The sequence below is a fragment of the Mesocricetus auratus genome, unplaced genomic scaffold (assembly GCF_017639785.1).
Source record: "Mesocricetus auratus isolate SY011 unplaced genomic scaffold, BCM_Maur_2.0 Super-Scaffold_100707, whole genome shotgun sequence".
Taxonomy (NCBI): Eukaryota; Metazoa; Chordata; class Mammalia; order Rodentia; family Cricetidae; genus Mesocricetus; species Mesocricetus auratus.
This window is the reverse complement of record NW_024429269.1, coordinates 2,659,792-2,672,496: the sequence shown is the minus strand read 5'-3', so window position 1 is coordinate 2,672,496 and position 12,705 is coordinate 2,659,792. Positions and strand designations below refer to the sequence as shown.

General features: G+C 50.3%; 1 protein-coding gene across 1 annotated transcript in view; it reads left to right on the top strand.

Moving 5' to 3' along the window:
- Scara5 (scavenger receptor class A member 5) overlaps positions 1-12,705 on the top strand; it is a 93,277-nt gene that overhangs the window by 77,378 nt on the left and 3,194 nt on the right. The window contains exon 8 of the mRNA XM_013117248.3: positions 8,669-8,863. Coding sequence (XP_012972702.1) covers positions 8,669-8,863 — 195 coding nt within the window. The remainder of the gene's footprint in view (positions 1-8,668; positions 8,864-12,705) is intronic.

Sequence of the window (12,705 nt, the reverse complement as noted above, 5' to 3'; positions counted from 1 at the left end):
TTCATCCTCTGGCCTCTACAGACAAGAGCACACACAGATGACTGACAGACAGACAGACAGACAGACAGACAGATGACAGTTGGATGAACAGATGGACAGGCAGATGGACAGATATATTGCAATGCAGTCAGGGTACCTCAGGGGACATATCTGTTACATCTTCTACCCTAATAAAGTCCTTAGTATCCTGGTATGACCTCCCTCCAGAGACCCAGCATAAGGGAGACCCAGCACAGGAAAAACCCAGGAGGGATCACTTCTTCAGGTGACCTAGAGAAAGTCTTTTCCTTTCTTCACTCTCCTTGGAGGAGGGTGGTGGCAATGGTTCATTGGGAACATCTAATAAAACACCCTGAAGAAACACCAAGTCCCCCATTAGGATCAGAGCAGACACCCCTCCCCCAATAAATGGTGTTTTCTACACCCACACCCGCGGGCAATGCCCTCCAGGAGAGCCTCCCCAGAAATGCCTTCCTTCGTTTCAGGGATGGCTCCCATGCTCCCATATGGATCACATTTCCTGTTGAGAAGTGTCACCCCAGCCTAGGGGGTGGGGACTCTAGGCCAGCTCAGGGCATGAGGAGTTCTTCCTTTATAAGAGAATGAAAGTTCAACATTCTTAATGGGCAGATGGTCCAAATTACCCCTGGGCCCCCTACCCCCACCCCCACTCCGCAGCTGCAGAAACTGCAGAGCCCATTTTCCCAACCCCGTGTGTTTATTTCTGTTCTCCACAACCTCCTTTCTTCCTTCTTGTTTGGCTTTGCCAGAGGGGACTGCAAGGCAGGAAAAACAAACATCAAGGGACCGGGACTATTTTGACCATAGCTTGGGCTGGCTCCCTTGCTTTAGAAGCAGAATTCCCCGGGGCTCTGGAACCTCCGATGCATAGCCACTGGAGGTTCTGAAGTACTTAGTTCTCTACCCTGTTCTTAGAACCCTTAAAAAGTGGTCCAAGTCCCACTCAGCCATTCTCTCATCTACTCTCCCACTAAATGCAGTGTGGTGAATACTTCTGCTGTTCCATTGTTAAACCCTGGGTTTGAGTCCGGAGGGTACCTGCTAAGATCTCCAAATTCTTATGTACCAGAACAAAGGCATAGACCATGAATAGTGATAAAATAGCTGTAAATGGAGATAGGCACTCTTGATAGTGGGAGTGAGTTAGAGAGCTGGGACAATCCCAGACTCAAAAGCCGAGTCCTCTCATCGCCCATCTGTGACCCTTTATGGGTCATTTACATGGCACTGACTTCCCAGATGGGACTTTTCTTGTTTTGTTTTCTAGTCCTGCCAATTGCTTTTCTCATACATTAATCTTTTTTCTGAAGATACTGTTTATTATTTATTTTTGCATGTGTGCACGAATGTGCATGTGTATGTGTGCAGTGCCCACAGAGGCCAGAAAATAGTGTCAGATACCGTGGAAACCAAGTTCTGGTCCTCTGAGAGAGCAGCAGAAGCCAGAGCTCTTAAGCCCCGAACCATCTCTCTAGCCCCATGTGTTAATCTTGATGACATTCTCCATACCTGCTTTCCTGCCACAGCAGGGTACCTGTGTGTAAGTGGGGATACAGCAGGATGTTGAATGGACATCATCATCTCATAACATCGTGGAGGGTGGGGTGCACAGGAAGGGCAATTGCGGTGTAATAATCCCAAAAGACTGGTAGCACCCATCAGGGAAGCCTTCCTAGAGGTGACCTCTTTGTGCGTTGCAAGACTGGGCAGGTGGTGAGCCTATAGCTCAAATGATGCTCAACATCTGGCTTGCCTTCATACTGCTGTGGCTGTACATGAAGATTTCCTCCAAAGTATTCCAAATACCCCAGACTGTTCAAAACTGTCCTTGTATTGGAGGCTTCTGAATCTCCCCAGCTGATTCCTGTGTGGAGTGAGACAGGACTTTAAGTTGGAGACAAAGTTGCTGTGGTTCAGGACAGTAAGTGCTGAAGACCCCGTAGGACCCTTAAACAGAGAGAAAAGCACCTCCCATTTGGAGAGGGCTGGTGCTAGACAGCAGCCACCAGGGTTCAGCCTGAGACTCTTTTTCTGTTTGCCTAAGGAGAGGCTATGGCTCTGAGCAGCTCTGTAGTGGATGTGTGATCCCAGGAAAATCAATTGACACTTTGGGTCATGAGAGAAGCTATGACAACTTACTCACAGAGCTCTTGTGGATGGCAGCAGGATACACGTATGGGGCACTTTGCATAGCTCCCCGCATTCAGGGCAGTCAATTGACAGACTTCCATTCCCTGCACTGTTCCTACTTCACTTGAAACCTCCCCCTGTGATAAGCCCAGGACTGGGCTTCGATGTGGCTGGGTCTGGGAACAGCTCTGAGCCATGCTGGGAGTTCCAAGGCTACATCAGCCTGGAAACCAGTTCTGAGAGATGGCAGCTACAGGGCTACTTATGTGACCCTCCCTCTGCCCCGGGCACAGGGATGAAGCAACTTACTCAGTTGTATTGAGAGTAGAAAGACATTTCATAGTTTGCTCCCCAGTAAAAGCCACAAAACCCCAAACAGGGCATGTTAACGAGGGAGCCTGTGGATGAAGAAACACCAGGGACAGCCAGAGATGCCAGTGCTCTAGAAATGAAACCAGATGCCAGTTTGAAAGTCCTGGGGTGAATTCCCAGGAGATATTGTGCCTTCCTTCCGGTGCCCAGAGGCAGGATGAGCAACTGCCAGACCCTTGGAAAGATCAGAAATCTGAGTTTGGAGTGGGGGAGGGGTCCAAGGCCAAGGCCAAGGCCACCTCCCACCTGGTGCTCAGGGAATCATGACTGGGGTTCAGGCTCCTTTCCCCAGGATCCTGCTTCTCTTACATGCGTAATTACAAGATAACAAGAGTAAAGCAATGTTTGCTTTGAGAGAAGAATCCCCATGTTAGATTTATAAGGACAGCGTTAGGCGCCCAGGAATGGCCTGGTCCATGGTGTGGAATTCCCGGATCATTCCGGAACTGCCTTGCCTAACAAATCACATCCAGTTTGCATTAGTGTGCAGAGAGTTGCTGACAGCAGGAGCCAGGCTTCTGCACCCCACTCCCTCCCCGCTAGCCAGCAAAGGAGCCAGAAACTGGGGAGAGTAGAGGAAATGCAAAGGAGACCAATCCAACTGGAGAGAGCAGATAGGTTTTCTGCATGCTGTCTCTGCTGGGGGCCCTGCTATGCAAGCTGTCCTCGGCAGTGCATGGAGATGTCAGAGAGAGCTCCCAAGTGCTGTAGAGAGTCTGCTGTAATTCACAATGTCAAATGTTCTAAGTGCCTGACACTCACGATTGCTCTCACTGCCACCATTCTACCTGTGTGGCCAGAGATGGCACCGGTCAGTGTCACCAGCACCGTCACCCAATCCCCAAGGGGCAGCCCACTTCTACTCATCGGGACCACAGGACGAAACTGCTAGACCTAGATGTTATGCAAACCTCTACTCACAATGGGGGCCCTCGGAGGCAGGTTGGCAGTCAGCCCTTAGGTGGGTGTGGCATTGCCCCAAGTTCTGGTCTCTTCAGCTGTTTCTGGAAGTCATTTGAGTCACTTTAGGTAATGGGGCCTGCAGAAAGGCCCATCATATTGGCAAGCCTCATTCAGGGGTTATGGGGACCCAAGGCAGCTCTGGGCCCTCTGCCATAAGTAAGGGGTCAACTTGTCTAATGTCTCATCTTAGACATGGCCTCGGGACACCAATTCCTGACTCTCAGCCTTTTTGCTCCTGCCTCCAATTCCCCATCTCCACAGTTCCCAGCTCATAATCTTGAGAGATTCTGAGTGATTCTGGAATCTTCATTACAGTGGCTTGGACAGATGTTCCGAGCTAAAACAGTCCTTCTGGGTCTTTCCCATATATAAGGAAGTGGTATGGGCTGTGGGCACAGCGCACTCCTTGATCAATTTATCAAATGTCACAGCCTTACCACATTAATTGGCAAAGTCAAATCAGCACCAGTGACAGGGTACTGAACAGATTCAAACGGCAGTAACTATTGCCATAGGGGAAAGAATTCTGCACAAAGTGAATTCTCTCTTGATTTGGACACAGGTGACATGTGTTAAAGGATGAAGAGGGGCCGAGAAGGAAGTGAAGGGCTTGGCGGGGCCAGGAAAGTGGAGTTACAAAAAGAGGGAAGTGGGCTAGTTCCAGGACAGCCCATATGGGCTTGGCAACTGATAGTAATCAAAGCAGGCTGCTCTTGTTCAAGGGAAAGATTCTGGGGACAGAGGTCTTATGTAGGCAAAGTTTCTGTTCATTGGACACCACATGTAGATAGAAGTCTGTCCTGCCCAGTTCCATAGCCATTTAGTCCCAAATAAACACACAGGGGCTTATATTAATTATAAACTGTTTGGCCAATGACTCAGGCTTCTTACTGGCTAGCTCTCTCTTAAGTATTAACCCATTTCTATTAATCTGTGTATTTCCATGAGGTCTTGACTTACTGGTGCTGCCTGAATCTCTTGCTTCCTTGGCAACTACAGTCTTGCCATTAGTGCTTGCCTAGGAGACCTTCAGGCTGCTCCAGGAACTTACTGTCAGATCTGACAGCACCTTTAAGGCGGGTTGTGGTGATTCTGGGGCATTGACTTAGAGTTGTTGGAAATGATATCTATGTCTTCTTGAAGTCCTTTTAGGTCCGGGTTGATGTCCAGTCAGGAGGAGGGTTCAAAGGTGCCTGGCTTGGGTTTCACCATGAGGAGACCGTTTGCCACTGATCCTGTCACCAGGCTGGGAAATGACAATGTCAGTGAAGGAGTGGGGCAGATGTCCTCATGTATCAGATCAAAAGGGTGCTAACTGCCTGCCTTGATGGGCCCTGCCCATCCAGCTCCTCCCAGACATACTCCTCTCTTCCCTGACTGGGCTGCTGCCTCAGACGCACAATGACCATGCTTAGCAGGGCTGGCCTAGGATTGCCTCACAACACTGTGTCTGAAAATGATGGGATCATACACCTGTGCCTCTGTCTCTAGCTGGCTGGGCCCTGAAAGTTAAGATGGGTCCAAGAGAGGGACAGGAATCCTGAAGTACTCAGATGGGCTTTCTGGCCCTGCTCACTCATGAAGACACACATCCACCCATGCAGCCCTACCTATCAAAACGGTGTAGTGCTCAAAGCTAGCCTGGACCAACAGTGAGCATCCAGGGCTGTCATTGCAAGGGAAATAGTGTGAGCACATGTAGCCTGAGGATGGCAGCTTCCTAGAGCAACCTCAAGCGGAGTCCTCTGGTCTGAGGCCCTGCCTTGGGCCTCCAGAGTTAACTGTCACCAGCTTCCCTTGGTGGGATGACCCAGTGCTGGGAGTGAAGAAAAGAGGTGCTCTGGGAAGAGGGAGGCCTGACCTCCATGGGTGTGGGGGGGACGTGGGAGTTCCTGAGTCTCCTGCCATTGCTGGCACCTTGTGGTCCTGTCCTTTTCCCCTGAGTGATTCGAGGTGGAAAACAATGCTTTCGTTTCCACAGTCCTTTGGCATCAATTTTATCCTAGGAATGTGCTTGGGAGTCCCAGAGGTGCATCTGGGTAGAGAACTAAAGGAGCAGTTGGAAATGCATGTACTGACCTATTATAAGAGATGAATAGGTAATGCACAGCACAGGAACCCACTCACCAGGCTTTCCTCCAATGCTGAGGCTGGCGTGTCCCTCCCCTGCCTAGCGCAGCAACACATTCACTTCCAACATCACTCAGCAAACCTGTGCCCCCAAAGGATGTGGCAGTCATCACAGTTTACCCATAAGTCTCCAGGGAAGCTGGTGTGTTTCTCTGAATTTCTAGCAACGCGTGATAGCCCCAGGTTAATTAAAGTAACTTTCCTGGGTTTCTGTTCTGTCATCGTCGTCAGGCAGATTAGCAGACCCTGCTCAGATCTCGGGAAGAATGGGTGGCTCTGAGAGAGGGAAGAGCACAGCACTGGCCCTGGGTTAAATGCCTGGTGCAGACCTCAGCTCTCCGGCTCACAGGGATGGCTTGGATAACTCACATCACCTCTGTGTCCAGGGCTCTAGTCCTTCATGTGTCACACGAAGACCTTATGCCATCCCAAAGTCTTGGCCATTTGGCAAATTCCATGCATTTCTGTCATTTGTGATGATTGGAAAAGCCCAGTGATGGTGTCACCATTAACTAAAATAGCTCCATGTGCTACGTGACAGGACATCTGAAGCCCATGGCTAAGCTGCCCCAAAATGCTGCTGGCCACAGTCTCAAGAAATGCAGAACTTCTTAGTCCAGACCCACTCGTTTCTCCATGGGAAGGTAATTCAGCAGTCTAGGAACAGGAGGCAGTTTCTAGGAGCTGGGGTAGCTAAATAGAAAGTCATAAACAGAGGTCAGAATCACTGTCACCCAGGAAATTTGTAGGTCAAACAATGAGCCTGTTGAACTGCAAGAGTGAGGTGGCCATGTGGCTTCAAGGGGCCGATTGCCTGCCCTGGTTACTTTACCAGTTTCTTCCAACCAGTGATGCTTCTGGACTAAGCCTTGGGGTGACTGCAGCCTTCTCAATATGAAAGGGAAGACCTCCAGCCCCAGGTACTGTAGGGTCCACAATCCCCAAGCCTAGAGCAGAAGGGAAAGGAACTGAGATCCAGCCTGTGAGCACCTCAGCTGAGTTTGGGAGGGTGGAGGCTACAAAGGGAAAGCTCTGCCCAAGAGCTGTGAGCTGCAGGCTGGGGACAAGCCATCAAGTTGGGGTAACTGTCCGCCATGTTTCAGATGAGGAACAACGGCTTAAGCAACTGGAGTTTTCCGGCTATGGAAAGGCATGGCAGGGAAGCTGTGGTGGGGAATGTATGTTGTCAGGACAGCAAAGCAAACTGGCCACATTGACATCAGCAAGCGGAAGAGTGAACAGGACATCACACCAGGCTTGTTTCCCACTTCCTCTAGAGGCTCCACCTCCTAAGAGTTCAAAACTTTCCAAAGAGTACCAAAGAGTACTACCAGGCTACCACAGTAGCCTGCAGGAACATTCCGCATTCAAACCACAACACTGGCTGAGGCTGCTACCTCTTAGGCATCGGATCTGGTTAAGGGGAGGCTGACATATTAAAGATGGGGTGGGAGCGTTTCTGGATATTGGGTGATTGTTTCATAGGAAAACTACCTGGGGCAGAAACTGCTGGGAAGAAGCCTGGTGGAAATCTTCTACTCACAGAAAACATAAATGTCTAAGTGAGATTATGACACTCTACTTGGGCTAGAGACAGATTCTTGGTGGAAGGCTTGGTGACCTCCAATAAGCTGATGGAAGTAGCCCTCCCCTCCCCCGTAGGCCTGGGAAAGCTGCCCCTGCACTGTAGCCTCCATGTTCCTTTGCAGGGCTCAGGAGGCCAAGGGCTGATTGAGGGAACTGCCTCTGGAAATGAGTCCCCGAATTGGGGCAGTCTGTACCTTAACCAGGATAACCTCAATGTCTGCGTCTCTCTTGTTCATCCTTCAAGGTGGCACCTCACCTCATTCCACCTACTTTCTTGTCTACACTTCTGAGATGAGGCCTTCCACACCTTCTACTCCTGTCTTCTATCCCTATCTACATACCTAACTCGGCCTGGAAATACATACATTGAGACAGGCTCTTACCATGCAGGCCAGGCTGGACTAGGAGCTAATGATACTCCTCCTTCAGACTCCCACGTGCTGGGATTACAGATGTGTGCCATGACACCTGACTTTACTGCTTGTTTCCTAGGCTTTTGTCAGCTTCCAGTGTCAGCTTCATGAAGGCACACCATTGCTCCACTGTACTCTAACAGATGCTTGGTCATCCGTTTGGCTGTGTGTGTAAGGGGACAGAATGATGCCAGGCTGTGCAAAGCACAGAAACTAAGCCAGGAATTCCCTGCACATCAGACTCACCCTCCTTGTCACATTCTAGCTTTTTCTCCTGCCCTCACCTGATCCTCAGTGCTGCCTGGCTTGCTCTGGAACCCATACCTCCTCCTGTCTCCTCTGGCCTCACAAGGGCCTCTGCTCTCAGCATCACTGCACAGCATGATACACACTCTCAAGTGGCCTGGTGTTGGCAGAGGCGAGGCTGGGGAAAGCTATAGCCAATCTGAAGTCAGGCCTCAGGCAGAAGCCTCACCTGGTTTTGGTGTCACTGGTTCCCCCTTACTTTCCCCAGGGAGTTTCTCTGGTCATACATAGCTTCTGGGTTCCACCTTCCCTCCACAGTTTCCTCTTCAGCATTTAACCATTGTGTCCCCATCCCCCACCCCCCAGTTTCTCTTGAGTGCTGGCAGGAGCTGGGTTTTCAGTAACTGTCAGGGGGTATCTAGTTGCCTGGTCCACAAAATGAATGGAAATTTCCTGGTCCAGTGAAATGAAACTCACACAATATGCGAAGAGAATTTTCTAGTCAATTTCGCCATGAACTTAAACTCTTTTTTAGAAATCAATTGGCAAGAAGGAAGCTGACAAAGACTAAGACTAAAGCTGGGCATGGTGGCATTCAGCCATAACCCAGGCATTTGGAGGTCAGCTGTCTCAAAACAAGGCAAAACAAACCAAACTAACAAACAAAAATAAGCATGTGGTGACCTCAGACCTCATGGTTTTAGCCCTAGCTCTCTCTTCCCTGTTTGGAAGGAGGGTCGTTGACAAGGCCTGGGTGGCGTTCTGGGATGTGCAGAGACAGGTAATAAAGGTGACTCTCCCGGCAGATGGCGTGGATTTCACAATGATTCGCCTGGTGAATGGCTCTGGGCCACACGAGGGCCGAGTGGAGGTGTACCATGATCGTCGCTGGGGCACCGTGTGTGACGATGGCTGGGACAGGAAGGATGGGACTGTCGTGTGCCGCATGCTGGGCTTCCATGGTGTTGAGGAGGTGTACCGGACAGCTCGCTTTGGGCAAGGTAAGGATAGTAAGGTACGGTACAGATTGGATGATGTGGAAGAGAGCCATGGGTCTGGCCTCTCCCTACTCTGTCTCAGTGTGATTGTCTGGAAAGAGACTTACAGATTCTGGAATGCTTTCCAGCCTAGGCCACTGGGATCTAAGATGCTGTCACTCAACTGTCATGAATACTTGCATTCCATTGTGCAGGGGACTAGGATTTGAGCTGATCATATCACAGCAGCTGCTGGGTGTGTCTGGCGGCCTGTGAATGGAACTATGTAAGGAACCAGGCAAGCTCACTATCTTGCCCAAGGCTTAAGCTTTCCGTTCCTCTGAGCTGAAATAGTTATAAGGACTGATAGTATAGCATGAGGAAAGGGGGTGGGTAGCTTGCCCTCTGCTAAATGGATTGTCCCTGAAGGTCCCCACTCCTCACAACTGCCTAGCTTCTCATTCTTGCTCTGGGGCTCATGTGCACAGTCCAGTCACACATTGGTCCTTGGTATCACCTGATAAGTGACCACCAGTTCAATACTCCTACATCCTGGCCTCTTGATTTTCCTCCTCCTCCTCTTTCTCCTCCTCTTCTTCCTCCTCCTCTTCTTCCTCTTCCTCCTCCCCCTCCTCTCTCACCCCTTCTCGAACTCTGCAGGCTGTCCGTGGAGCTCATTTCTACACGTGGGGCTTCAGTCATGACCCAGATCGTTCTCTCTGTCCTGGAATGTGCCCCTGAGCCTCAGACCCCTCGGTGTCCAGTTATTTCCTAGACAGCTGCACTCAGACACTTCACACACCCGTCAAATGGGCCACACTTCCTTCCTGTCAAACCCTTTACCTCTGCATGCCTACAGTTTTCTGTTAGACCCTATGTAAGCCAGACCCTGGGAACTTCCACCCTATATCACCCTCTCCTTACCGGTCCCATCCCCGAGTCTCACAGATTCTGCCAGTGTCCACCGGTCCAGGGCCTTTTGAATCTGCTCCTCTGCTTCCTCCTCACTGCCCCGCCTCAGACAGTATCCATCGGAGCAGAGGAGTGGTTAGCATAGACTCCTGGGCTTGAATGCACTGATGTCCCTGAGCACATTTCCTATGCCCTCTGAGCACCGATGCTTTCTCTTCTAAGGACGGGCTGCCGATGTTAGATGAGGTTGTGACAGCGCGGTGCAGGCACCATTGCCCATCTCTGTCCACTATTCTATTGAGTGAAGATGGCTGTCGGTTCATGGGGCCTGATAGCGGCTCTGAGCTTTTATGAGCTGCTGTCATTTGGACTGTCTCACCACAACCTATAGGTTGGTTCCTGGGCCTGCCTTTTCTAGCTGCCAGCAACCTGCCTAAGATGAGTGAGTGTTTGTGTTAACACATTCCTGAATCTTCTATGGGCCTTTATTGCTCTTGGGGTCAAATTAGCTTCCCTTGGTTCAGCAACAAAGTCCTTCTTTTTAACCCTCCCCCAGCCCACTGTTCTTTGAGACAGAGCCTCACTTAACATTCAGGCTCATCTGGGGCTCACCATACATCTCAGGCTACTCTCTAACAAGCAATCTTCTGCTTCAGCTCCCCCAGGTGAAGGGATTTCAAGTATGCCCCACTATTATCAAGCCCTGACCAAAACCCTTCTTAAGTCACCTCTTATCACTCCCCACTTGTCACAGGGTGCTTCTGTCATAGGGGTCTACTGTGTTTCTCAGAGACCGCCTGAGGCTGTTTGCTGGTACCCTGTCTCTACATGTTGTCTTCCCCCATCAGCTCTAAAAGTCAGCTCAGTTCTGTCTCCTGGAAGGAACTTTCCAAGCCCTCTGATACCTCAGCTCATGGTGAACACACTTTAGCTCCTGTGGCACACTCTGCATGTCTCTGTCATCCGTGCTGTTCACTGGTGTATTCTAAAAACACAGAAGAGAGTTGAGTGGAGAGCAGACCCTCGGATTATTTTTTTTTTTGATGAGGGAATGGTCATCTTCAACCTCGTGCTCTATGAGACAACCCCGGGCTGTGGTCTCAGTCTCACCCCCTGGTAAAAGAGCACCTGTTGCTTCTCACCTGTTCACCAGGAGGCATTCATTGTGCTGAGCCCTTTGACCCTGGGGAGCTTCATTGTGAACCTCAAGAGAAACAACCAGAATGGAGCTGACCCCAGCCTGAGAAAGGCTCCTCACACCTACATATATCCCTGGATCACCCAGGGCAAGATGAAGTCCTAACAAGTTCCCAGGCTAGTCCTGGGACCTCACCTTGTGTAGCCAGAGGGCAGCTCTAAGGCCAGGTGACAATGAGTACCTGGAATCTTCAAGGCACTGGCTTCTGTGACATGGGGTGAGGGGCACGGATGTCTGCTGCTTCCTTAGCAGTGCCCCATGTGCTCGTTGGAGCTGCAGTTTGGGGGCTGCTCCAGTGTACTGGCCTCCTGAGACTGGACACTAACCAGTCCTGGCAGAGCCCCAAGCCGAGCTTCCTGTGTCCACATCCTGCAAGTGCGTTTGGGATGGGCAGCCATGGGCCTGTTCTTTATTTGTCAGTCCCCTTTATTTGCTTTGGGTGTGACTAATCCCACAGAGCTCTTGGGCCCCTGCCGCTTTTTCCTGGGTAATTTGTGAAGTGATGTGTTTTCCAGGAGACATTTAATCTGGGAATCATTGCTGTGCCTTAAAGGGCTTAATTGTGTAAGAGCCAGAGAGAGGCTCTGGTGAAGACAGGGTCCAAGCAGACAGCAAAAGGAGGCCTCTTGTCCTCCCTCTGTCCTTGATTCAATGCATGGCCACCCTGTGATAGAGAACACTGAAAGTCTCCACGGAACATTTCTAAGAAGCTTGACCCACATAGTTGGTTTAGTCAATAGCACTGTGGCTTACATGGTCCCCTGAGCTTCTTTGTAAAGGGATGCTACAGGCCGATCTGGAATGGGTGACAGAGCTGAAGGTTTTCACAGTCTCAATGATTCCTCTAAAAAGAGAAGGATAATCTGGCTGTGGGGGCGGATACAGTGTGGAGGTCAGTTTCGGGTCCAACCCCTGAGTTACCTCTCCTATCGGCTTTCATGGATACCAAAGCCCTTCCCAATACATAAGCATCTTATCGACACAGCCAGAGACACTGGAACCTGGGTTAAGCCCCTCAATCTTGTGCTTTATGTTCCTTTGTTGTATTTTTTAATTATTGTGACTAAAATACCATACATAACCCACTCAAGGAAGGACAGACTTGTTTTAGGGCCTGGCTTCAGAGAGTTGCAGCCCATCCCCATACAGAAGGCATGGTTAACAGCTGCAGCTAATGATAGTGAGAGTTGGCCTCTCTTCCATTCTAGTGACTGAGAAACAGGGAAATCAGGCTGGAGCCAGCTGGGGTACATAATTTTCAAAGCCTGAACTTTAGTGACCTACTTCCTAAACAGGCCCTACCTCTTAAAGGTTCTACAGTTTTTTTCCAGAGGAAAAGGAAACAGATGCTTTAAATATGATCCTAGGAGGGAGGGAGGAAGGGAGGGAGGGAGGGAGGGAGGGAGGCAGACACTTCAGCTTCAATACACTACACATCATACATCATACACCTAACAGGTAAGTGTGTTGGGGTGACCAGCAGTCCAGGTTTGCCCAGGACTTACCAGGGCTCATAGGAAAGTCCCATGACCTAGGGCACTCCTCCCACTATGGAAACTGAAATGCACCCCTGCCCTGGTGCTGAGCCCCGGGTTGAGGCATGCTGCACGGCCTTGTTTTTGCTTCTGTCACCAGAGTTCTGCAGTAACAGAGTTGAGCCTCTGTGAAAGTGCAGGCTCTGCCTTAGCAGGACAGGGCGGGACCTGTGGTTCTGCGTATCTTACAAGTTCTGTTGATGCAAACACTCACAGTCCAG